The following is a 27,703-nucleotide window of genomic DNA, read 5'->3' as shown; positions in this document are numbered from 1 at the left end:
TCAAAATATGAAATGGGGAGGAGACAAAAGATGGTATTTTATAGGAACTGTAAAGTACATGCCTCCTATGTGCTGTGAGGAGTACATCTCACCTACATAAAGAGGGGACAGACATCTGAAGAGAGGATTCAGCACCTGTTCACAGCAGCCTCTGCCTGTCGACCCCCTCAGCGTAGGCTCTGCAGTGCAGTTACTAGAACTATGTGGACACTCAGCTGAAACCCAGGTGCTTCTTGATCTCATTGTCACATTGTGGACTGTGCTGTCAGGGCCATCTCAGAGTCTGCTTCAGAGAACCTACCTGGCAACTGGCTCTCTCCAGTACTACTGTGTTTTTTTCTTTTTTCTTTTCCATTTAATTAAAACAATAATAATGTCAAATGACACACATCAAAAATAAACAAAAACCACAGTTTCAAAAGAAAGCTACAGAGGAATACAGATACTTCCCCATACTGGAGTCCTTATTCTAGGACTACATCTAGTATAAAATGGTACTATTTTATTTGGGACTGAGCTAATTTTCTGACCTGCTATTTTGAGGAAAATACTTGGTTACTATATACATTTCTGGAGTCTGTCATATCAAAATAATGCCTACTGGTTGGATTTAAAAATAAAATCTGGTTCTCCCACAGTTCTGGAGGTCACACATATAACACTGATTTGTTAGTGAGGCTAGGAACACTTGAGTCACAGAGTTCTTCAAGAAGCAGACCAACTCCAGTCCTGTCTTCTCCCATTATGAAGCCTTCTCCCCTCTGCTTGTCTTTTCAGTGTATGTATGTCTCTGTGGCTTTGCATATCTGGGCATCAGTCACATTGGTTGGAGAGTCACCTTCCTCTACCATGAACTCATTTAAATATATCTTGTATGTATGCACAGATCCTATATCCAAATAATTTTGCCTGGCAAAGTACCATTTTTAAAGACTTCAATGTTTTTGCTTAGGAAACAAGAATCTATCTACAACAGATTCTGTCTTAGATAGTCCTGTAAAGGCTCTGGAAGTCTGAGCTTCAGTGTTGGCCTAGCAACAAATTGAGTAGCATCAACAAGATGGACTCCTCTCTTCTCTGCCCAACTCCACTGACTGCCATGGTGCTAATGCTAAACTACAAATGGGTTCCGGGTCTTCAAGAGAAGAATGAGGTCACTGCAGCATAGATAGTACATAGTGTGGCCTCTGGAGTAGGAAGAGACATTCCGTAAGGCAATTACAAAGACAAGGAAGCATGTCTTTGTAATATTAAACACGAACAAACAAAAATCAAAGGAACAACAATACTAACAACCAAAGAACAAACCCAAGAAAACAAGAATTAGTCCAGGCCTTCTACATCTAGATGAGATGGCCTCAACACCTTTGGCTTAAGTGAGAGCTCAGAATGAGGGGCTCTGTGTTGAGGAATCCTCTGACGAAGGCAATGCCTCTGTTGTAACCGTGGCTACAGCTCCAAGAGCTCCATGGGTGTCTTTAGAAGGGTTGTGGTGTTGGAAAATGGGGTGGTAGGCAGAAGTCAGTAGTTTAGGGGGTAACCATACAGTGAAAGGTGAGTACACATTGTGACTATATCCTTCCAAAAATACAGACATGGGTAAATAAAACTGTTTCTTTCCAGATAGGAATTCTCTGTGTAGTCCTGACTGTCTTGAAACTTGGTCTGTAGACCAGGTCGGGTTTGACCTCAGAAATCTGCCTTTCTCTGCCTCCCAAGGGCTGGTATGGAAGGTGTGCAACACCATCTCCTAGTAGACATGGGTAGATCTAATTTAAAATAGTTTCTCAAATCAAAGTATTTGACAACACAGGCAGTGCCTGATTTACAAAGTTTTGACTGAAAGAGTGAGTTTTGACTTAAAGATGGTGTGAAATATGCATCCAATGAAAACTCTAGTCCAGACTTGTAATTTGGATCTTTACTCAGAGTGATGATACATGCCCTGAGTCTCTCTGGAGATATGCATGCATATTGGCGATAAGTTGGCTCCTATTCATCTCCTCCTAGGAACAAGGACCAACAGTCACCATGACACTAAACTGTTATGTTTGGTAGGTTAGCTCTGTGAAGTGCATTTTGACTTCTGGTATTCTTAAGATGAGTTAATTAGTATGTAATTCTAGCTGAAGTTGATGAGCATCTGTGTCTGGAAAAGTAAATATTTTAAAGTTGTTTAACTTGATAGTGTGCTGTTAAACACTGAGACTTGCTCAAGCTGGAAAATGATTCCTGATAAAATAGGCAACTATCCAAACAAGTAAGAAGGGCCCTCAACAGCACAAATGGGCCCTTTCCCACACTGTACATGGGGTTTTTATAGTTCATTTGTGGAGAAAGTAATATAAAATACTCAAAAGAGGTCATCATTCCTCAGAAAGAGTTGTGGCTGATTAGAATTTTGATTTCATTTAATTCCATGACCTCTCACTTGGCTTATAATATACTGTGATGCTCAAATAATTTGTCTGAGGTAGAAGAGTTTTTTGCTTCTGTGTTGCATAACATATCAAACTTGGGAAGTCTAATAGAGTGTTTCCTTCAATGACCAGTGGCTATCTGTCAAAAGCAAATCTTGGCTCTTATTTAGCATTTGTCTTTCATAAGTGGCACATTATTAATGTAGCTAAGAAATCATTTGGAGACATAGTAAAATTAGAAAAGGGGAAAAGTGTGGTGAAGGCAATATAGGATTAGAAAATAACATGGGTTCACATTATAGGTGGTTGTCCTAATTTGAAGACCACTGTGATGGATTGTATATGCTCATCCCAGGGAGTGGCACTATTAGAAGGTGTAGCCCTGTTGGAGGAGGTGTGCCACTGTGCGTGTGGGCTTTAGGTTGTCATCCTAGCTGTCTGGAAACCAGTCTTCTGCTATAAGCCTTCATATGAAGATGTAGAACTCTCAGCTCCTCCTGCACCATGCCTACCTGGATGTTGCCATGTTCCCTCCTTGATGATTATGACTGAACCTCTTAACCTGCAAGACAGCTCCAATTAAATGTTGTCCTTATAAGAGTTGCCTTAAGATTCCACCTCATACCAGTTAGAATGGCTAAGATCAAAAACTCAGGTGACAACAGATGCTGGCAAGGATGTGAAGAAAGAGGAACACTCCTCCATTGCTGCTGGGAATGCAAGCTGGTACAACCACTCTGGAAATCAGTCTGGTGATTCCTCAGAAAGCTGGACATAGTACTACCTGAGGACCCAGCTACACCACTCTTGGGCATATACCCAGAAGATGCTTCAACATGTAATAGTGACACATGCTTTACTACATTTATAGCAACCTTATTTATAATAGCCAGAAACTGTAAACAATCCAGATGTCCTCAACAGAGGAAAAGTTACAGAAAATGTGGTACATTTACACAATGGAGCACTACTCAGCTATCAAAAACAATGACTTCATGGAATTCTTAGGGAAATGAATGGAACTAGAAAATATCATCCTGGGTGAGGTAACCTAATCACAAAAGAGCACACATGGTGTGCACTCACTGATAAGTGGATATTAGTTCAGAAGCTCAGAATCCCCAAGATACAATTCACAGATCACATGATGCTCAAAAAGAAGGAAGACCAAATTTGGTTCTTCTTAGAAGGGGGATCAAAATACCCATGGGAGGAGATACAGAGACAAAGTGTGGAGCAGAGACTGAAGGAAAGGCCATTTAGAGACTGCCCCAACTGAAGATCCATCCCATATACAGTTTCCAAACCCAGGCACTTTTGTGGATGCCAACAAGTGCTTGCTGACAGGAGCCTGATGTAGCTGTCTCCTGAGAGGCTCTGCCAGTGCCTGACAAATACAAATACAGAAGTGGATGCTCACAGCAAACCAATTGAGTGAGTACAGGGTCCCCAATGGAGGAGCTAGAGAAAGGATACAAGCAGCTGAAGGGGTTTGTAGCCCCATAGGAGGAACAACAATATGAACCAATCAGTACCCCTAGAGCTCCCAGGAACTAAACCACCAACCAAAGAGGACACATGGAGGGACCCATGGCTCCAGTAGCATATGTTGCAGATGATGGCTTTGTCTTACATCAATGAGAGGAGAGGCCCTTGGTACTCTGAAGGCTTTGTGCCCCAGTGTAGGGCAATGCCAGGACAGGGAAGCTGGAGTGGGAGGGTTGGTGAGCAGGGGAGCGGGAAGAGATAGGGAATTTTCATGGGGGAAGGGAGAAAGGGGATAGCATTTGAAATGCACATAAAGAAAATATCTAATAAAAAAAGAAAAAAGAAAAAAGAAAAAAAGAGTTGCTATGGTCACGGTGTCTGTACACAGCAGTAAAACTCTAAGACAGAAGTTTGTACCAGGAGTAGGATATTGCTGTGATAGGCCTGACCATGTTTTTGTTTAGAAGAACATAGACTTTGGAACTTCACATTTAGAAGGCAGTGGAATGCTTTAAGTGGGCTTAATGGTCCATCCTAGTAGGGATATGGAAGACTTTGTTGGGTGAGAGATTTGAAATGTAGAGCCGTGGCCCAATAGGTTTCAGAGGAGAAGAATTTCAGTATGTGTTGTAGAAACTGTTTTTGTGGCATTTTGGTGAAGAATGTGGCTGATTTTTGCCCTTACCTGAAGAGTCTATCTGAGGCTAAGGTAAAGAGATTTATATTAATTGCATCAACAAAGAAAGCCTCAAAAAATGTCCAGCAGAGACTTCGTTCTCTGGTTAAGTCTTATGAAGAGCATTTTGAACAAACATAGAAAGCTTAGAAAGGAAAAATATAAAATATATGGTTCAAGTAGTACAGAGGCACCAGGAAGTGAAATGAAACTGAATCCTATGTTCTAGAAGATAATATATTAAGGGACTTTTAGTCAAGATCTTCCTCAGCTAATTTTAGATCCAAGTATGGTGGTACACATTTTAATCCCAGGAGATAAAGCCAAGCAGATCTTTGTGCTCAAGGCCAGCCTGGGACAGAGTAAGTTCTAGGGGAAGAAAAGCTTAAGTGCAGGCCTTTAATCCTAGGAGACAGGCATGTAGATCTCTGAGTTCAAGGTCAATCTACAGAGCAAGATCCAGGATAGCCAAGCTTAGGCAGTGAAGGAGTTGGAAAACAGAAAGCTAGTGATAATGTAATAGAACAAAGCAGGCCATATTCCACTTCCTACAAGCAGCAGAACTCGGCAGCTTTGGCCATGTGGCTCTAGCTTTAGAGTCAATAATAGAAGAGATTACTGGGACAACTGATGCTGGTTAGCTGGAGCTAAGAAATTAGTGGTGATTAAGAAGAGAACAGCATCACTGAGGTGAAATCTGGGGAATGTTTTCTGAGAGCACAAAGAAGCTATTTTGTAGAGATAGTCAAGGTTGTGCCTCGTGCTGTAGCGGTGCTTAGTGACACGTAAGAGTCACCGAGGTGGCACTAGTTTTGAAGGCATGAAGGGCAGCTGAGGTTTGGTATTGTGAGAGGCCATGGTAGGCCATTAGTGAAGGTGTAGCCTCAGTTGAAGTTGATGGCCCAGGTTTGGAGGGGTCATGCAAAGGATTTGAGGCTTGGCACTATAAAGAGCTTATGAGAGGCTACTGGTGAAGCCAAATTACAACTGAAGACCCCCCAGAATAGTGGAGATGCCAGTACCATGGGATGATCACCAAGAACTATATTACTGGTGGAGTAGATCAACCTGAGCTTACAGTGCTACAGAAAGCAGAGCTGGAGAAGTGACATCAGCCCTTTGGAGGAGCCCAAAAGATCACACATGGATCCCAGACACTGAAACAAGAAGCTGTAACATTGAAGTTGCCTTGGAGACTCCAAGATGTTCAAGATGCCAGAGCCGTGGGCTATCTGCTGAGGAAAGCTGCTAACAGGGAGAGAACCAGCCCAGGAGAAAGAAGTTTGCTGCAGTCAACAAAGATGAAAAAGGAGCTGGAGATGTGAAGACCGCCTTGAAATCAGACATGAAGATTCAGACTTTAGAGTTTCCTGTCTTGCTTTGGGGGTTACAGTTAAGTGATCAGATGAATCTCAGAAGAGACGTTGAAACTTTTAACATTGTTGAGACTACTATAGACTATGGGGACCTTTGAAGTGGGACTAAATGTATTTTGCATTATGCTATATTTAGGTATGACCCCCTAAGTCCCATATGCTTGAACAAGCCTATGGGGGCCAGGAATGTCATGGTTTGTATATGCTCGGCCTAGGGAGTCCACTATTAGAAAGTGGTGCCCTGTTGGAGTAGGTGTGTCACTGTGTGTGTGGGCTTAAAGACCCTCATCCTAGCTACCTGGAAACTGGTCTGCTGCTAGCAGCCTTCAGATGAAGATGTAGAACTCTCAGCTCCTCCTGCATCATGCCTGCCTGGTTGCTGCTATGTTCCTACCTTGATGATAATGGGTTGAACCCCTGAACCTATAAGTCAGCTCCAATTAAATGTTCTTAGAAGTGCTGCCTTGGTCACGGCGCCAGTTTACAGTAGTAAAACTCTGACTAGAACAACTGCTATGAGTCTGTGCTTGAGCACTTATAACTGGAATTTGTAGGATAATTTTTTCAGGATATCCTAAATTTAGTTCCACTTTCATATAATATTTGTGACAAAATTAGACTTCATTTCATCCTCCAAACATGGAAGCAAGTATAAAAGATAACTATAACTTGAATGAGATCAAAATTCTTGCTTTGCTTGTCTGAGGGAATAGGTAGAATATCATTGTACACTGGGCGATGGTGGTGCACACCTTTAATCTCAGGACTTGGGAGGCAGAGGCAGACAGATTTGTGAGTTCGAGGCCAGCCTGGTCTACAGAGTGAGTCCCAGGACAGCCAGAGCTACACAGAGAAACCCTGTCTCAAAAACCAAAAAAAAAAAAAAAAAAAAAAAAAGAATATCATTGTAACTACTTATAAAAGGATATCAAAAGTCCATAATTAGAAAGAAGTAACTAATAAGGACACAACAAATACAGAATTATGACAGCTATTGAGTATTGACCAAGAGCTATATGAGGTGAAGCACATCTAGGTGTTTCCTTCACTAAGGGTGTTGGTAAAACTAATGGAAGTTTATAAATCAGAAGCTGACAAATGTCCATGCTATTAAATGTATGTAAAATGAGTTGTGGTAATTTGAACTGATTTTGGCCATTATCAAAACCTATCATAATTCACATTTTGAGTCATCACCCAATTTAGAAGGGAGAAACGTGAATTAGAAATTAAGATTGGGCATGGAATTCTGTCTTCTATGGATGAAGATCTGGAGTTGAAGTGATGATGCCATTTTGAAAATGTTAAATATTGAAAACTATTTTACATTCTCAAATTACAAGATAAATTGATATAAAATAATTATATAGGTAGGTTTACTTCAGACATCAGAAAGAATTGTGGTTAAATTTTCATAAACAGTAAACTATTATTGGTTGGGTGAGTGACATTTTTCCTTGACTGGTTGAGAAGGAAAGTGGTTACTTATGTGAAGAAGAGACATAAGTAGTTAGAAAACTGTGGTTGTGTGCAGTGGTGCGGGAATGAAGACAGTATGAATGAAAGTACAGTCTCACCACTTGAATATTACATGGAACCACTGAGAGCCTCTGGGCTATTACCTTGCACCTGCTATAGGGAGTTCTGTGGTTCTGAGAAAGGCACTGGGGACATCTGTGGAGTAAAGGGCTGGCCTCATGGTTGGTTCTGGGCACCCAACACCCTCTGCAGCAAGATGCTCATATCGTTAGAATATTAAAGTCTTAAGATTATGAAAGAAGACACCACTATGCAACATAAAATGCTTGAAGACCTGGAACTTGACCTACTTATTTTTCTTTGTTCCAGTAGCATAATGAGAAATCTACCATGCTGCACCTACGCACACAGTTTGAAGATTTCTTTTGCCTGCATTACAATATTTGGTAAAACAGATTCATCTACTCTGTAAACATTGACACACCTCTGGTTTAGAGATTGTGTTGTTTTGTTTTATTTTATAGATAATAATTTTTATTTGTTGTACTAAAGTCCTTTAAATTTTTACACCAACTAAGATTTTAATACTCAATATATTATCTTTCAGATCTGCGTTTCAGGAAATATTAAAAAAAGGGCTACTCTCTGGCCCCAACCCGCCTCCATGGCTAACCCCAAGCAGTGACCGCCCACTTGGCGTTCTCTTGCTGAGAATTCTATTCACATTCCCAGCCATCTAGCCCATGTGGCTAGTGGCCACAACTCTAAAGGCTTGTAATTTATTAGTCAGATTTATATTAGTAAATTCTCAACCCACAAAATGCCCTTCAATGAACTCAAAACTCAATTGAAGTAAACATAAGCTATACAGGTAGATGGGGCACCCCACCTAATATTTTTTTTTTTTTTTGGTTCTGCTCTTTTTTTTTTCTTTTTTTTTAATTCGATATATTTTTTATTTACATTTCAAATGATTTCCCCTTTTCTAGCCCCCCACTCCCCGAAAGTCCCATAAGCCCCCTTTTCTCCCCCTGTCCTCCTACCCACCCCTTCCCACTTCCCCGTTCTGGTTGTGCCCTATACTTCTTCACTGAGTCTTTCTAGAACAAGGGGCCACTCCTCCTTTCTTCTTGTACCTCATTTGATGTATGGATTATGTTTGGGGTATTCCAGTTTTCTAGGTTAATATCCACTTATTAGTGAGTGCATACCATGAGTCACCTTTTGAGTCTGGGTTACCTCACTTAGTATGATGTTTTCTAGCTCCATCCATTTGCCTAAGAATTTCATGAATTCATTGTTTCTAATGGCTGAATAGTACACCATTGTGTAGATATACCACATTTTTTGCATCCACTCTTCTGTTGAGGGATATCTGGGTTCTTTCCAGCATCTGGCAATTATGAATAGGGCTGCTATGAACATAGTAGAGCATGTATCCTTATTACATGGTGGGGAATCCTCTGGGTATATGCCCAGGAGCCCCACCTATTATTTAATCATCCTGTATCAACAGAGTTCTAAGCACCTGCAGTTGTGGTATCCTTCAGGAGAGGGACCACTGAAGAGGAAAAAAATCTATCAAAGCTCTGGTCCCACTGTCAGAAACCTCCTGTAGCAAAGGGAAGCCCCCAATAACATTCCAGAACTGTTCTACCACAGGCAGAAGTGTCAAACCTAGAAGGAGGGACAGAGGAGGCAGGGTCGGGTAAAGTTTTAATGTGAAACTGGAAAATAATCCAGGCTTATGTTTCTTCTTCTTCTTTTGGATATTTATTTGTTTACATTTCAAGTATTAACCCTTTTCCCTGTTTCCCTTCCACAAACCCCCTTTAACCATCCCTCCTACCTGTGCCTTTATGAGGGTGCTCTCCCACCCAGCCACCCATTCCTGCCTTACATTCCTAGAATTCCTCTACATTGGGGCATTGAGCCTACACAGGACAAAGGGCTTCCCCTCCCACTGATATCAGAAAAGGCCATCCTCTGCTACATATGCAGCTGAGCCATGGGTCCTTCCATGTTTACTCTCGGTTGGTGGTGTAGTCCCTGGGAGGTCAGGGGGTAGGGTCTGGTAAGTCGCTATTTCTGTTCTTCTTATGGGGTTGCAATCCTCTTCAGCTCCTTCAGTCCTTCCCCTAACTCCTCCATTGGGGTCCCTGCCTAGTCTGATGATTGTTACCTGTATTGGTCAGGCTCTGGCAAAATCTCTTAGGAGATAGCTATATTAGGCTTCTGTCAGCAAGCACTTCTTGCATCAGCAATAGTGTCTGGGTTTGTGTTTCAGCCTATGCAATGGACCCCTAGGTGGGGTAGTCTCTGGATGGCCTTTCCTTCAGTCTCTGCTCCACACTTTTTGACTGTATTTCCATACTACACAAAAGACAACTCCAAATGGATCAGGGCCTTCAACCTGACGTCAGATATACTGAACATGGTAGAAGAGAACGTGGAGAATGTCCTGGAACCCACCGGCATAGCAAAAGAGGTTTTTTTTTTTTTTTTTTAATCGATATATTTTTTATTTGCATTTCAAATGATTTCCACTTCTCTGGCCCCAACTCCCCAAAAGTCACATAAGCCCCTTTCCCTCCCCCTGTTCTCCCACCCACCCCTTCCCACTTCCCTGTTCTGGTTTTGCCTTATACTGCTACTGAGTCTTTCCAGAACCAGGGGCCACTCCTCCGTTCTTCTACCTCATTTGATGTGTGGATTATGTTCTGGGTATTCCAGTTTTCCAGGCTAATATCCACTTATTAGTGAGTGCATACCATGATTGATCTTTTGAGACTGGGTTACCTCACTTAATATGATGTTCTCCAGCTCCATCCATTTGTCTAAGAATTTCATGAATTCATTGTTTCTAATGGCTGAATAGTACTCCATTGTGTAGATATACCACATTTTTTTGTATCCATTCCTCTGTTAAGGGATACCTGGGTTCTTTCCAGCTTCTGGCTATTATAAATAGGGCTGCTATGAACATAGTGGAACATGTATCCTTATTACATGCTGAGGAATTCTCTGGGTATATACCCAGGAGTGGTATAGCAGGATCTTTCGGAAGTGACGTGCCCAGTTTTCTGAGGAACCACCAGACTGATTTCCAGAGTGGTTGTACATTTGCAACCCCACCAGCAGTGGAGGAGTGTTCCCCTTTCTCCACATCCTTGCCAACACCTGCTGTCTCCTGAGTTTTTAATCTTAGCCATTCTGACTGGTGTAAGGTGAAATCTCAGGGTTGTTTTAATTTGCATTTGCCTGATGACTAATGAAGTTGAGCATTTTTTAAGATGTTTCATAGCCATCCGAAGTTCTTCAGGTGAGAATTATTTGTTTAACTCTGTACCCCATTTTTATAGGGTTATTTGGTTTTCTGGGGCCTAACTTCTTGAGTTCTTTGTATATATTGGATATTAGCCCTCTATCTGATGTAGGGTTGGTGAAGATCTTTTCCCAATTTGTTGGTTGTCAATTTGTCCTTTTGATGGTGTCCTTTGCTTTACAGAAACTTTGTAATTTTATGAAGTCCCATTTGTCAATTCTTGATCTTAGAGCATACGCTATTGGTGTTCTGTTCAGGAACTTTCCCCTGTACCGATGTCCTCAAGGGTCTTCCCCAGTTTCTTTTCTATTAGCTTCAAAGTGTCTGGCTTTATGTGGAGGTCCTTGATCCATTTGGAGTTGAGCTTAGTAGAAGGAGACAAGGATGGATCAATTCCCATTCTTCTGCATGCTGACCTCCAGTTGAACCAGCACCATTTGTTGAGTTGGGATTTTGATGGGTATTGCATTGAATCTGTATACTGCTTTTGGCAAAATGGCCATTTTAACTATATTAATCCTGCCGATCCATGAGCATGGGAAGTTTTTCCATTTTTTGAGGTCTTCTTCTATTTCCTTCTTCAGAGTCTTGAAGTTCTTGTCATACAGATCTTTCACATGTTTGATAAGAGTCACCCCAAGATACTTTATACTGTTTGTGGCTATTGTGAAGGGTGTCATTTCCCTAATTTCTTTCTCAGCTTGCTTATCCTTTGAGTATAGGAAGGCTACTGATTTGCTTGAGTTGATTTTACTACCTGCCACTTTGCTGAAGTTGTTTATCAGCTGTAGGAGTTCTCTAGTGGAGTTTTTTGGGTCACTTAGGTAGACTATCATGTCATCTGCAAATAATGATAGTTTGACTTCTTCCTTTCCAATTTGTACCCCTTTGACCTCCTTATGTTGTCTAATTGCCTGAGCTAGTACCTCAAGTACAATATTGAAAAGATAAGGAGAAAGGAGGCAGCCCTGTCTAGACCCTGATTTTAGTAGGATTGCTTCAAGTTTCTCTCCATTTAGTTTGATGCTGATTACTGGTTTGCTGTATATTGCTTTTAAAAATATGGAACACTTCACTAATTTGCGTGTCATTCTTGCACAGGGGCCATGCTAATCTTCTCTGTATTGTTCCAATTTTAGTATATGTGCTGCCGAAGCGAGCACCAGGCTCACATTTCTTAAGGAGTGTTTCTGATCTCTGCCACCATGCCTGGCAAGATAGAGTTCATGATCCAGTCTAGTGGGATTTTCAACAACTATTTACAAAACCTAAGTACCAGCTAAAGTGCTTGGTCAGTATTCCAGAATGCCTAGGGTGAACCCCATAGCAAGTTGCAAATAGGTACCCATGTCTACCTCTAAATTGGTAAACTGTTATAAGTGTGCTCCAAACAACTGTTTAGCATACCATACCCAGCATGCCTTTCAGATGAGATTACCAAGAAATTACAAGACTCCTGGGACAGAGCTAGAATTAGACATTCAAATAATGAGAAATGTTAATAATTTGACCTTTTATTTCAGTTGATATGTGCTGAGGTCCAAGAATTCGGTGGGAAGATAACTGCACGAGAGACAAAGGGTGGTTCTGTTGAGGACTGATAGCTTTTGGGGAAAGTACAGCTTCCAGTTGAAACGACTCTTTCCTGTTTATAAGGAGAGAATATCTACAGAGGGAGTTAAGGTCAGCTCACTGTCAGAGCAGAGAGGTGCAGACACTGATACTGTAAGAATGACCATGAATTTCAACTCCTGTGCATTCTGGTCTTTCTGTCATTGTTAAGGTTGAACTCTCACCGTCAGAAAAGACCAGAGCATGGCAGAGTTGAGGCTTTGAATCCCTCTTCCTTCGTTAGAGAGAACTCACTAAAATGTCCAGCTTTCCAAGTTTTCTTTGTCCCTGAATGTTGACCAACTGCAAAAATGAGCTTTCTCTTATTTCTCTATAAGGTAAACTTCTGTTTATGTGGAATGTTCCACATGGGTGGGATGGGGGAACAACCCCTCTTGCTTTGCCCAATGCCTCTTAATTTTAGCATCAAGAATCTTGTGTCTTGGGACTCAATTAGTAGGCAAATTGGAAAAGTCATGGGAACAGATTAGCTATTTGAGGTGCTTACTGTTTATGAAACAATGAAGTTTATTAACCATTCTGTATTCTGGACTGGGATCCAGTGGTCAGCTCTTTCGCAGGGCTTGGTTTTGTGTGTGTGTGTGTGTGTGTGTGAGTATATTCAGCCAGAGTTGGTTGAATAATTGGGACATTTGTGTTTCCCTCTCCAATGCACTCAAAACCCTTCCCTTTCCATGTGGCCTCTCCACAGCCGTTGCTTGTTTGTTTTTATTTCATTTTAATATCGAGGCAGTTGAGTTTCCTATTTGGCTCCAGAGGGTTCCACAGAGTGTAAAGCCTCTCTAGCTTTTCAAGGCTGAGTCCTTCAGCTGGCACACCGGGCTTGCATCACATTTTATGCATTCAAGTGGCAATAGCATCATTCCAAAACCAAGACACTGGAACAAGCGCTCACAGAAGACTAATACTCTGGACTGGTTTGGGGTGGGGGTGGGGGTGGGAGGGATTACCTTAGCAGTTTTGGGGGAGGAGCAGGATATCTGCTGTTTTGGTGGTGCTCAACCTCTGACTTCTGATTGCTGGGTTCCACCTCTCTTTCTCTACTCATGGAACCCTAAATGGAACTGAAAATGAAGACTTTGCCCCTTGTCAGCGGCTTCTGGAGCTCCTTTCCAGCCTTTCCAGCCAAGTCCCCTCCTCATCTCCCCTTCCCCCACAGGCTTGAGCCTCTGGAGGGTGGATGGACTCATTTTTTCTCCACTCAATGTGTTTTGAGGGGGAAGTCATTTGGTGTTTTAGAGCCTCGCAGACTCCTCCTCACCACCTTTAATTGGGGTACAGAATCGGAGCCTTTTGACTCCTCGCTGCAAACGTCCTGCTAGCCGTGGTCCCGTCCTACCCCCAGGTGCCTTCAGGCCCTGGGATTGAGGGAAGTCTCCCATCTTCATCACTTCTGGACCACCTCCTCCATCACTGTGGCCGCTTGGCACTTGGCTTCTTCCCTCTCTTTCCATGCACCTCACTACTGGCAGTGTCACCCCTAGTGGCCGCACCTCCGCTCTATCTCTTTAAGTCGGTCCTGTCGCCGTGCCCCTCCCTCACCCGTTGCCTCCTCTGCTCCTCACGCTTCAGCTGCTCCGCCTCCCGCTCCTCCTCCACCTCTTCCTGGGCTCCTCCGCGCCGCTGCCGGCTCGCTGCGCTCTCTGCTCTTCCAGCTCTGCAGACCGCAGCAGCCATGGCCGACATCAAGACGGGCATCTTCGCCAAAAACGTGCAAAAGCGGCTCAACCGCGCGCAGGAAAAGGTCAGCAGAGTGCGGCGGGCTGCGGGGCAGGTGGCTTGAGGAGGTGCGGGAGCTGATGGCAGTGCTGGCCTTGCGCTGCAGGGCCACGGGTTCAGGTGCGGCGCGCTGCGGAGCCCGAGCAAGCGCCGGGTGGATGAGTGAGTCCCCAGTCTCTGCTCCCAGAGATTGCAGACCGGCAGGATCCATTCAGGCAGCGTGGGCACGGCCCCGCAGTGGGTACACCGGGAACCCGCAGACCTTTGCCTCCACCCCCAACCCCCAGGCACTGAGTGCTCCAGACTCCCAGAGCCCTCCCAGGGTGGCCACTCTCCTGGGCACGCCTCCCGGGACCAGGGGTGGCAGGTGCAGCTGCTCTCTGGCTGCACCCTGAGCGGTATGCGCCCCTGGGTGCCTCCATCTCTCCGCGCCCGCACCTCCTGAGCTCAAGCTCTCTCTCAAGCAGCTGAGGCGTTCACAACCGCAGATCCGGGAGGGAGATTGTCGCATCTCTTCATGGGTGGGGGTGTTGTGGCTATTTGAGTGAGGTCGGTCAAAACGAACGACTTAAGCAAAGAAGACACCCCCGATGTGCATGGACCAATGGGATGTATAATAAACAACCAGCACCTTAGTACCGCGGTGAACTGGAGTTCCAGCGAACGCACATTTCTCCCTTAAGTATCCCTGTCGGGTTTTTGAAGCCAATGCCCTCTGGAAGGTCAAAAATAAACAACCTGGACCTCAGAGTTTTCTGCATATCTCTGCACAAAATGCTTGTTTCTCTGCTTAAGAAGTAGCAAAATCAAAACCTACTCCTATCAGAGGCACTGAGGTCGCAATGTTTTTGCGAGCCCAGGAGTAAAATAGCTATTGTAATTTATGTCTCTTCCAGAGGGGATGTGATCCACAGCTAACCCAGCTCTGGACAGTTGAGTGTGTGTGTATGTGTGTGTGTGCGTGCGCGTGCACGCGCGAGGGTTTGTGCATTTTACAGGCACTGGGCTCCCTAGCTTCCCTGATTACTATATCTGACCCCTATGAGGTCTTGGTTTGTCCTGAGCAAAGGACATTTGTACTGGAGCTTCAACCTTGCATTTGAAAGTAAATCTGGGCTAGTGGTAAAATGAGCTGCGTTTGCTTCATATGACAATAATTTCGGTCCCTGGGATGCGGATGTCTAGTGTTTTCTTCTCTTTCTGGTAATCAGATTGTCCTTGTTCCTCAGTCTTTAGAAGTTCGAGCTGCCACCACTCAGAGCGAGCTGCCCCAAAGGCTGAGCCCAGGAGCACGAACTCTGCCAGGTTCCGTGGCTGCATGTACTCCTCCCTCCCTGCACACATGCACCTTCCCAGCACTGTAAGAGGATTGTATTGCTTTTAATATCTACTCAAGCTCATCCTGAACTCCAGGATCCTCCTCCTGCCACGCCCTCGGAAGCTGAATTAGCTAAACTGCTCGTCCCCTTCCCCCCCACCCCATGCTTTCCAGATAATGGCCAGATATCAGATGTTTGCCAAACACGAGATTTGGACAAGACTTTGTCATCATTTTCCCACATTTTATTTCACCCACTTGTAGTCCCCTCCCCCCCCCCAAAATAATCACTTAAATCTTTCGTCTGTGGCTTTTCGCCCACTCGGCTTCCCATCTGTGAAGTAATTTTGTGAAAGGGTCTGCTTTTTCACATATTAATCTAGGCCACCAGCTGTTAATATGCTCTAAACAAACGAAGGGAACTGTAATGTTTCTGACAGACCGTCCTGGCCTGTATGAACTGTTGCGGCAAATGTCAACTCTTCTCTAACTGAGAGTTCATGGTTCCTTTGACAGGGCTTCAAGTCTCTTTTTTTCTTCCCCGAGACCATTGTTTATGTATTGTGCTTGTTGTACTGCAAAAGGGACTTAAGACACCAAGGGTCTAAGAGGAGGGGTTCGGCCCGCACTTTGAACCTGGTCAGCACCGGGATGCGGTGGGCAGGAGGGGATGCAGCTGCCCAGAAGGCGACCTGGCAGCTGTGCTTGCTGGATTTCCCAGTCGGTTCCCTCATCTGCTTCTTTGGTCTTGTTCTCCCAATGCAGACGCCTCATTTCACTAATTGAATGCCAGGCATGTTCGTTGGGTCCTTTGCTCCTTGCTCCTTGCTGGGATAAAGCAAATTTTGTTAACGAAAGCTGATGTCCTGAGCTCTGCTCCACCCAGTTGCTTGAGCACAGCTGGGTTGCAAAGGCCTTACTGGAATGACTCTTAGAGATGACTTACAGCTTTCTACAAATTTTAAAAGTACGTTTTTTTTCTTATCAAAAGTTAGTTAAAGTTCATTGGAAGAAGAATTAAATTTACATGTAAGCAGGAATTAAATCCAACAAAGTAGGAATCTCATAGTTCTGCATTTTAGAGATTTTACCCTTCAGTTCTCAGCCTTTTGGCTAAGATGGAGTGCAGAGTGTTTCCTTCTGTCTGGCATTTAGTCTCCTGGGCATTCCGCATACATATGCACATGTCCATAAAACTGACCAGGCTTGCCCTGTGCAGTTGGCCAAGACGGTTATCTCATGTCTTCCATCCATGTACATATTTTACATCATCAGCACTTAAATGACAATATAATATTGGGGCTTACAGACTTTAATGAATGCCACTTTTGTATATTAATTTCTCAGTTGTTTCTTCATATAAATGCAAGCCAGTAAGACTAGGAAGAATATTTATGCACAATCTTAATTATAACCTTAGGTCACTTTCTAAAAATACGCATGTTCTTATTATGGCTGAATTGCTTCCTGACTATTTATACCTTTTTTCCCTTCCATCAGTTCATGGGACAATAGCCAACACTGAGTAATAACATTTAGATGTATCACTGGGTGAAGTCGTTTATTATTGATTCCTTTCGCCTACACTTTGGGAACGGAAATGTTACATTATCCTTTGCTTTCACTTTGTGAAATTTCACATTATACTCCTTTTTCACAGTATCCATCTCATTATATGTAAGGGCAATGATGCTACTAATTTTAAAGCTTGAAACATTTTTCTACCTTTTCATTTACTTTTAAAAAAGTCTTTTTTGATAATAATCATTTATTTTTATGTGAGGATGCAGAAATCTATCAAGTGGGTTGCATGGCTTTTCTTTGGGGTGGGTAAGTCGGAATCATGGCTGACTTAAAGAAAAGAGGAATTTAACCACTTATAATAAAACTAGATAATAACTTATATTTGGACCTTTCATAGACATTTGAATGAATGATTTTTACTATATTAATTTGTATGTATTAAGCTATATGCCTAGGCACTCTTTTTTTTTTTTTTTTGGTTTTTTCAAGACAGGGTTTCTCTGTGTAGCCCTGGCTGTCCTGGAACTCACTCTGTAGACTAGGCTGGCCTTGAAATCAGAAATCCACCTGCCTCTGCCTCCCAGAGTGCTGGGATTAAAGGCGTGTGCCACCACCGCCAGCTGCCTATGCATTCTTACATATACATAATTATATGCATGTATATGTGTATTATATATATTAAATAATTTAATTAACCCAGATACCTTCACTACTCCCATTTGTAGATTAGGAAGAGGTTGATGACACAATTAACTCATAGCAAATCTGCTTTGCACTTGCGCAGTCCAGGGCTGGCCCAGGGCTCACCCACAGTACCTTATTTCGATTAAGACCAGACAAAGTTGAGGTTTCCATGGAGTTAGGGCTCAGGTGTCTTTCTACTTCCCTCTCTCTGTGGCTCCAGGAAAGCACATCTCTTTCCCTTAGAGTTTCCAAAAAATTTGATTTTGGGGGGGGGCAGGGGCGGGGCTAATAGTTCCTGGCCCCAGTAGTCATAAGCCATTGCTAGATTGACTGGGGACTGCAAGGCCATGAACTGTGTGGACTCCCAGTGGAAGAAGAGAAACGGTTCAGAGTGCAGAAGAAAGTGGCTACGGGGCAAGCAGAATGAGAGCTGCCACAGAGGGATCTCCAGGAGGCCGTCTCCTCAGGGTTATGGAAGCAACCACATAGTGAATCATTAATCATTTAATATTTAAAAAATCTCATCAAATTAACATATCCATTACTTTTAAAAAATCCAATATTAGTAAGAACTACTTAGCAGTGCCCTTTCCTGTCCTCCCAACCTCTAGCTTTGATTTGCAACGACAACTCTTACTAACCTCAGGATTTCTTAAAATTATGTTTCCACGGCTATTTATTGACTTTCCTGTCCATACATATTTGAAAGCGATAGACAAGCACTCAGGCCATTTGCACTCCCCTCTTTACTCCCCATCACATGCTATAACAAGACTGTTATACATTTAGCTGGCGAGTGCGTGTATACGGATATCTGCATGCACCTCCAGATCAAGTTGCTGAATGACTTATGTCATTCTAGACACTGATCTGTCCTCTTGTTTTTCTAGTTCTTTGTCTTTTTGTGTTAAAGCCTTTTAATTCCCTTGGTGTTGATTCAGTTTTCCCCACTTGCCAATTACTTATTGGTAATTTTGTTTATTTCCTTTAGGGACTTGTCTCTTAAAGTCTGTTTCTTGTCTTTGTGTGGCTTATATTTTTCTTGTTTTAGAGAAGCTTTTGTATGTAAACATATTCATCTGTTGTCATATTTTGTTTTTATTTTCTCCCTTGATTATGCCACCATGCCAAGCAATAAATGCATCACCTTAAGGGAGTCTGAAACATCACCTTTCTCTGATTTTTGTGAAACTGTAAGGATTTTGTTGTTTGTCTGCTTTGCTCTTCTCTTATATTTTTGGTTGTGAGCCTGGCCTTTAACAGGCGAGCCATCTCTCCAGCCCTGCTTTGCTCTTCTGTGAAGATATGATAGAAACTTTATAATTAGTAGGTTGAGCTGTGTAGGATTTCCATTTAAATCAGTCAGATAGTGATAGACTCATGTGGTTCTTTCCAGTGTCAATTGAATGAAAAGAAAAAAAAAAAAAGAATGTTTCCTAGGACATGCCTAATAATGTGGCATGCAGGTTTTCTGAGAATTCTTCCTTTGTTGATGGTGACATTTGCGTCTATTATTAGGTGTGAGCAAAGCTTTTACTTGTGTGTGTGCATAAGTATGTGTGTATTTGTTTGCCTAGAATATTCTTTCTGTGAGTCTAGGAGTCTTTTCTGCAGAAGAATAGCTTATCTGGTGGTGATTATGTCTGGGGACACTACAAATACTCAATATCTGGAGCAATATCATGATTTCCTTTTCTAATTTCCCGAAGGCCCTCATGTTGCCTACTTCAAACTTTTACCTCTCGGAGGAGGAACTACTAGTCACCAAAAAGCATATATTGGAAATGTAATTCTCAGACAGCAGAATTGTGAGGGATCTGATGGGAGGAGCTTAGGTCATGAGAAACACAGCCTCAGGGATGGATGGATGGTAATTAACTAGGGCTTGTAGCTGCCTGTGGTCGGTCTCTCTCTCTCTCTCTCTCTCTCTCTCTCTCTCTCTCTCTCTCACATCAGCCTTCTGCCACCCAGATAGGATAATAGGGGATGAAGGCTCTGGTCATATCCTAGTTCCTCTGTCTTAGACTTCCCAACCTTTGAAACTGTGAGAAATACATCTCTGTTCATTATAAATTAAATACTTTTAGGCATTCTTTTGCAGAATAACAAACCAGGCCAGGCAGGCCACCCTCTGCTAAGACAACTCCACTCCCTCTGGTTGAATTCAGAATTGTGAAAATGAAAAATAATAGTTAATATGACTTAGTGGAGTGAGCGTTCCCTCCATTTTGCTTCCACAAAGTCAGGTGCTCATGCATCTTTCTTCTCCAGTATACAGGAAGTCATGTTTAAACAGTAGTGGCCGTGACCATTATGTTTTGTAACATGACTTATTTGGGAGGGGGCTGTGACTTTTTATATGCTATATATATACATATATATAAAATTTGATTACATGTATATTCAAATATATTTGTGTATACAACCAACCCATGTGTATACACACACACACACACACACACACACACACATACAGACACATATGTCATTAAGTTTTACATGAAATAATATTTTGAAGAACCTTGAAAAGGAGAGATTAGGTATGAGAACAGTTTTTAATTATGTATTTTAACACTTCTTGAAGATTTTAATGTAATTATTCAAATGCAATTAGAATTTTCTAGACTTTTATAATACCAACCATTTGAGTAGAACTAACAAAGTAAGTGTGTGAAAGGTTTCTGTACAGGGAATGAATATATAAAACTTCCTCTGTCATAAATATGTTTTTTCTCCACATTCTTAATAATGGTACACATTGCAGTATGAAAAAGCTGTTCTCAGAGAGTTCAAAAATCTGCTTATAAAAGATTATAATGCTGTACATATAAACATATACATAAATATGGTATCATGCAGAATTAAAGTGCTAATAATTACAACTTCTGAGAATACATTAGCGGGCTGCCTTTCAACATGAAAATGCTAAGTCTGCATTCTTATTGATTCACAATCTAAATTGAAGTATTTTCCTTAGCTGGGGTTGTACTTCCTAAACCCAGAAACAGCTGTGATTTGGAAAGCTGTATGAAGCCACAGATAAGCTCTGAGCTTTGAAATAATCTTTCCTCCATAAGTACCTAGAAGACTTGATTACTTTGACACTACATAGGACAGATGTACAAAAATCAGAAACCTACCATTTCAGGCAGTTTCATCTTATTCTGATGCAATTATTACTTGAAACCCTATTTTATGAGTCAGAAACTTGAATATAAGATAATGGCACATATTAGTAAACACATATGTTTTCCTATATTAAAGTGTCTTTAATTTAATGAACTGCTCATGGCACTTGAATAAATGTCCCTTGTCATGACATCTAACCCCTGTTCAGTGCAGGATGCTAAGTTGTTAAAATCAATATTTATCCTATTGCCAAGTAAACATGGCCAAAGTTTTTACTTCAGTTGGAAATTTGTTAAGAATCTAATGTGTGAAAGGTACTTGCTAGAAACAGATATATCTTTAATGATAATAATAAGAATGATGATGATGATGTTAACAATAATAAATTTAATTCATATTTATTAATATAAATGTTATTATTATTTATGATTAATCAATAATAATTATTAAATAAACTGTTTATCATATCTATACAAACCAAAATTTTTTTTTGAACTAGGGTTTTTCTGTGTACCCCTGGCTGTCCTGGAACTCACTCTGTAGACCTCAGACTCAGAGATCCACCCGCCTCTGCTTCCCAAGTACTGGGATTTAAGGCATGCGCCACCACTGCTCAGCCACAAAGCAAGTTTTATCAGGCCATTTATTTTTTAAGATTTCAGATGATTTTGTATTTTAAACAACAGAGAATTTTTAAGTTATGGTATAGATATGAATTTTATTGTTTCATTTATTTTTTCGTTTCTGCCCTTCCATCTTTTTTAATTTTATTTTTTATTATATATTTTTTATTTTCTATATTCTTTGTTTACATTACAAATGATTTCCCCTTTCCCAGTTCCCCCCTCCCCATATGTCCCATAAACCTTCTTCTCTCCATCCATTCTTCAATCACCTCTCTCCTTTTTCTCTGTCCTGGTACTCCCCTCTAATGTTAGATCAAGCCTTTCCAGGATCAGGACCCTCTCCTTACTTCTTCATGGGAGTCATTTCTTATGCTAATTGTGCCTTGGGTATTCAGAGCTTCTGGACTAATTAATATCCACTTAACAGAGATTGCATACCATGTGTATTCTTTTGTGATTGGGTTACCTCACTTAGGATGATATTTTCCAGATCCAACCATTTGCCTAAAAATTTCATGAATTCATTGTTTTTAATTGCTTAGTAGTATTCCATTGTGTAAATATACCACATTTTCTGTATCCATTCGTCCATTGAGGGACATCTGGGTTCTTTCCAGCTTCTGGCTATTATAAATAAGGCTGCTATGAACATAATGGAGCATGCGTCTTTATTGCAAGCCGGGGAATCCTTTGGGTATATTCCCAGGAGAGGTATAGCAGGGTCCTCCAGAAGTGTCATGTCCAATTTTCTGAGGAACCACCAGATGATTTCCAAAGTGGGTGTACCATCTTACAACCCCACCAGCAGTGGAGGAGTGTTCCTCTTTCTCCACATCCTTGCCAACACCTGCTGTCTCCTAAGTTTTTAACCTTAGCCATTCTGACTGGTGTGAGGTGAAATCTCAGAGTTGTTTTGATTTGCATTTCCTTAATGACTAATGATGTTGAGCATTTCTTAAGGTGCTTCTCGGCCATCTGAAATTCTTCAGGTGAAAATTCTTATTTTAGATCTGTACCCCATTTTTTAATAGGGTTATTTGGTTCCCTGGGGTCTAACTTCTTCAACAAATGATGCTGGTTCAACTGGAGGTCAGCATGCAGAAGAATGCGAATTGATCCATTCTTATCTCCTTGTACTAAACTCAACTCCAAGTGGATCAAGGATCTCCACATAAAACCAGGCACACTGAAACTAATAGAAAAGAAACTGGGGAAAACCCTTGAGGTCATGGGCACAGGGGAAAAGTTCCTGAACAGAAGTTCAATAGCTTATGCTCTTAGATCAAGAATTGGCAAATGGGACCTCATAAAATTACAAAGTTTCTGTAAGGTAAAGGACACTGTCAAAAGGACAAAACAGCAACCAACAAATTGGGAAAAAATCTTCACCAACCCTACATCTGATAGAGGGCTAATATCCAAGATATGAATTTTAGACATAATAATACCACATTATTCGAACATAGTTTTCTTTTATTGCGACATTTATGTGGTTATGTGGTTTGATCTAGACATGAAGTTTCTATTGGTTATGCCTGTGCTTGATAGACAGATATCAACTAAATTGTCCTCATACACACAGAACAGCAGGAATTGAAGAAAGCTATAACTTTGCACATATAAGAAATTGCATAATTATTCATGAAAAATAAATTTTTTCCACAAGGAAAAATATAGTTTGGTATGCAGGCAACTCACCTAGTAGCAGAGGCTTGGAAACCTGTCTGTGAAGAAGGTTAATGTTAAGCTAAGATTTTTAGGATGCACTAAAGGCTTTAGGCATGTAGAGTGTGGGTAGGAATGAGGGAAACATAAGACTCAGGAAATACTCTATGCCTCTTGTTCTTTGCCTGAATTTACTGAGCATAAATAAGAACTGTAATATAGAATAGAGAATCAACTGTAAATATTAGCCTTGTAATGACATCTTCCACCATTTAGATCCTTAACTATGCAAAAGAGACCCAATTAACATGTTTCCACCTTGGTAACAGTTGATTTTTAGTGCAATCAGATTTCAGCACATATACTGAAGGGCTCTTTAGGGACATACTTGCCCTTTTGGCATATAGTCAAGACACTGGGTCAGAGATGACTCATCCTCTGAATTAGTATTTGTACAAAACTCCTTTGTACCAAGCAGTAGATTCCAGCTCAGCTAGCTTTCATTAAAATACCAGACATTTAAAATAAAGAGAATCATAAAATTCTCAAATGTTACACATATAGAAAGACAATTTTTGTCTTTAAAAGGTTTGATCACATTTGAAATTCTCACAGTTAATTAGCTGTTTATGTATATGTGCATATGCAATTATTTTTTTGGCACATTCATGTAGAAGAGAAAAAGAAGAGGGAGGAATGAACAGGAAGGAAGGTGCCAACTTGTTTCCGGTGGACATTGCCTGGCTTGTTTTGTAGGCAGTGGTCCTGGATCTATGACTAGTCAGTGTGAAATGATTTACAGGCTGAGCGGAGAATTTTTAGGTGAAGGGAGTCTTCTCAACCATACTGTGTCATGGTTACAAACTCTTAGCTAGCACAGATGGACCACACCTTGGAGGCTCTCCTATTTCTTTGTAGTATGGTCTAGAATGTTGAAGAACAAGGTGATGCTTTGTTTCTAAAGTTACTCAGTTTCTGAGTCATTGCTATGGAATGTGCTGATTCCCTAACCTATAGATTCTATAGTACAAGATCTACTTTTCTAGTCTCTCTGTTCAGTGAGGAAAAAGATTCTAGAATTACTTTTCATCTTTCACACAAATGCTTGTGTCCATTGGAATAGTTGGTGTTTTTAAACTGTGAGGTGAAATATATGGCCTACATCTCGGAGCCCTCTTGGCAATCCATGTTGGTTCATAATTACGCCTTAAACATAGAGAAAGGACCTGAAAACTACTTCCATGTAGTATGTCTAGGATTGCTCAGATTCCCAAACCCAGAATCCGGTTTCCAGAAGTGGAATCTCTTAAATAAGGCTGGAGCATATATATTGAAGTAAGTTCTTTTGGTGGCTTTTCTGCACAGCCCAGTGCTTTTGGGTTGAGTGTTTGGTTTCAGCTTTTTATTTATGAGCTTGTAGTGGTCTAATATGGATGCTAGGTAAGCTTGTTTCCAATGTAGGAGAGAGAAGTGGGGTTAACAGTGCCCCAAGGATCCTTTAGAATATCCCTATTCTTCAAAAAGCCCACCTAAACATCACCGACACCATTTAGTTTCCTGGAAGCCAAATTAGCTTCTGGAAGTATGTCAAAGTCCAAGTGGTTTCTTTCTGGGAGTGAGGTACATGCATGGATGCTTGGAGAGCATTATGTAGTCTGTGTAATCTGATTCTACACAGAACGGTCTTTATTTATAGCACTGCTAGTTGATGCAGCAATTTCTGCAGACATAGGAAGGTGAAATACTGGCTAGCAAACGGTTGCTTTTCTTTTTAAGGTATCAGTAGATGAGTGGGTTTGAGAAATATGTACAATTATTCCTATCATGTCTGTTTTGTTATGGCATAGAAAATAGATTTCTTAAAGTGAAGACAAGAAGTGATCAAAGTTCAGAGGAAGATTTGGATCTACTAGGAAGATGCTCCATTTCCCACGAAACATTTTTATTGTTTTCTGGAAGGCGTGTGATCACTAATCACAGAAGATATTGCTTCACAGTTTCTCATGATACCTTTGTTGACTCTGATCTTGGTAGTGAAGACTTGAGAGAATAGGGATGTGTTCTTTCCTCTTTCGTGTTTTTACAAGAGTTCAAAAGATTATTGTTAATTTTATTTTACAAATGTTGGGAGAATTCAACATTGAGGCAATCTAGGCTCAGGTTGTTTTTACATTTGGGAAACTTCGATTACTATTAAAATATTTTTTTACACAATAGACTATTGAGACTGTATCTACTTTACTTTGCCTCTGTGAATTTTGCCTAGTTACTTTAAATAGATGAAATGATCCAGTACTACTTATCTGACTAATAACTGACATGTCTCAATGTAATAAACGTGCAATGCCAGGCCTGGAAGCACCTGCCACTGATGCCAGAATGGAATGGTGAATTCACACTCTTATCTACAGCGCTTGTGAGAGGCCAGCCTGGGCTTCTAGTATCAAAGTTTGTTTATATGTTCCCCATACAATTCCTTTAGAAAGCACTTGACTTACAATTCTTGACTTTTTATTAACTTAGTGTCATTTGAACCCATATTTTCAATTTCCTCAGAATCATTTCCTGTAGAAATTATCAGTTCCCTATTGTATATGCACCTTTATCAAGTCTTAACATTGGTCAAGTCCTGGTATCCATCCTTTTCTTTAAACTGTATCATGCTTTCTTGTGATGTTACATTAAACTTTGAAACTGTATAAATAGCTCCTCCAACAATGTTCTTTTTCAACTATATTAGCTCCCTTAGGTGCTTTGCAGGGGTAGTAACAGAATTGAGAACAAATTGACAGTTGCTTCAAAAATCAGATGGGATTTTTGAATAAAGACTACTTTAAATGAATATAAGAAATGAAGAAAGATTATTATATTAACAGTATTTGGACCTTCATTTCACAAACAGAATTTTTCTTCATTTATTTACTTCATTTTTTTGTGGCAATAACCTTTTGTATATAAATCATGTACTTGTTAAATTTATTTGTAAGTATTTTATTCTTTCATTCTAATTATAAACCTACTGTCTTGGGAACCAACTAGAGTTCTATCAAAACTCTAAATTTTTTTCCAAAGGTGGTACCCCAGTGTGTGGGCTAGGGTTTTATCAAGTTGACACAAGCCATGGTCATCTGGGAAGTGGAAATATAAATTGAATATAAATGGGAGTATAATTGCCTTTATCAGATTGTACCATGGGCATATCTGTGGAGCATTTTGTTGAATAATGATTGAGGTATGGGGACCCAGCTTGCATGGGTGTATTACCTCTGGGCAGGTTTTGGGGGTTGTATGAAAAGCAAGATGAGCAAGCCATGAAGAGAAATCCTATAAGCAGCACTCTTCCATAGACTCTGCTTCAGTTCCTGCATCAGCTCCCTCTTATAATGGACTGTGATCTGTGAGATGAAATAAACTTTCTTCTCCAAGTAGATTTTCATTATGTTGTTTGTCTCAACAATAGAAAGTACACAGGAACACCCAGTGACTTTTTTATATTACCTTTAAGAGGAGCCACCTTTTAAAGGTTCACCACTTCACCACCATTACACTGTGAACCACTTCCTATCTGAAGAGTTTTAGGAGGTGTGTTAGTTAGAATTTCATTGTTGTAAAGAGATACCATGACCAAGGCAACTCTTATAAAAGAAAACATTTCATTGGGGCTGGCTTACACTTTCAGAGGCTCAGTCCATTATTATCATGTCTGGAAGCAAGGGAGTATGCAGTCAGACAAGTTGCTGGAGGAGCCAAGAGTTCTCCATCATGATTGATCCACAGACAACAAGGAGAGACTGGATTCCACACTGGGTAGAGCTTGAGCATAGGAGATATCAAAACCTGCCCTCAGTGACACACTTCCTCCAACAAGGCCACACCTACTCCAACAAGGCCATACCTCCTAATACTGCCACTCCTTGTATTCAAACCCTGCAAAGTGTTCAAACACAAGAGACTATGGGGGCCATACCTATCCAAACCACCTCAGAAGGAGACAGTCAATCATAGTCAATGTTTTGAATACATCTTCAATACTGTGAAAGGCACAGTTTAGCTTTTGGAAGTATTGCCCAAAGTGGTGTATCAAATTTACACTCCGATAAAATTGTGAGAGCTTAAGAAATCTGTCTTTTAGTTATGAGTTAGATATTTTTAACCAAGTCATCCACTATTCTTTACCCAATGACCTCATTAATCTGTCAGATATGTCGTTTTTCTTTATATCTTAAATATATTCATACGGACATGTCTCCCTGTAGAGTTGTATTTTAATTAGGTGGTAGGAAAGTGTTCACATTTCAATTCATGCTGCATCTCCCTTATGTAGAGGGGTTGTGCAGGTGTCATCTATGTGGATGGGGATCACGAAGATAGTGGTAGAAATGGTCCATAGAGGTAGGGATCATTTCTTCTGCTATAATTTTGTCTCCTCTTTACTGGCATCCACACGAGTGTTGGCTTTTCCTTTATTTGTACATGGTATCCTAACTCATTATCTGCATTTCTGGACTTAGCCAAGGCCCAGTGTCATGGCATTATCTTATAGACTCACTCTGGGCTCTCCTGAGAGTCACCTGGCTGAACCAATGGGTTCTGATCAGAAGCCTTCACAGAAGGCTCATGTGGCTATTGCCATGGCAACTGG

At 41.1% G+C, this 27,703-nt stretch overlaps 1 protein-coding gene and 1 non-coding gene across 2 annotated transcripts in view; one reads left to right on the top strand and one right to left on the bottom strand.

Annotated features, from left to right (window-relative positions):
* Window positions 1-11,820: 11,820 nt before the first annotated feature.
* LOC127665329 (U6 spliceosomal RNA) lies at window positions 11,821-11,927 on the bottom strand. Its single transcript, XR_007973375.1, has one exon. It is a non-coding gene; the product is annotated as a U6 spliceosomal RNA (small nuclear RNA).
* Window positions 11,928-14,027: 2,100 nt separating this feature from the next.
* Window positions 14,028-27,703, top strand: part of Amph (amphiphysin) — a 202,534-nt gene continuing 188,858 nt past the window's right edge. Inside the window, exon 1 of the mRNA XM_052157423.1 lies at window positions 14,028-14,140. Coding sequence (XP_052013383.1) covers window positions 14,072-14,140 — 69 coding nt within the window. The 5' untranslated portion in view covers window positions 14,028-14,071. The remainder of the gene's footprint in view (window positions 14,141-27,703) is intronic.

This window comes from Apodemus sylvaticus, chromosome 14 (assembly GCF_947179515.1).
Source record: "Apodemus sylvaticus chromosome 14, mApoSyl1.1, whole genome shotgun sequence".
NCBI lineage: Eukaryota > Metazoa > Chordata > Mammalia > Rodentia > Muridae > Apodemus > Apodemus sylvaticus.
This window is presented reverse-complemented; position numbering and strand designations above follow the sequence as displayed.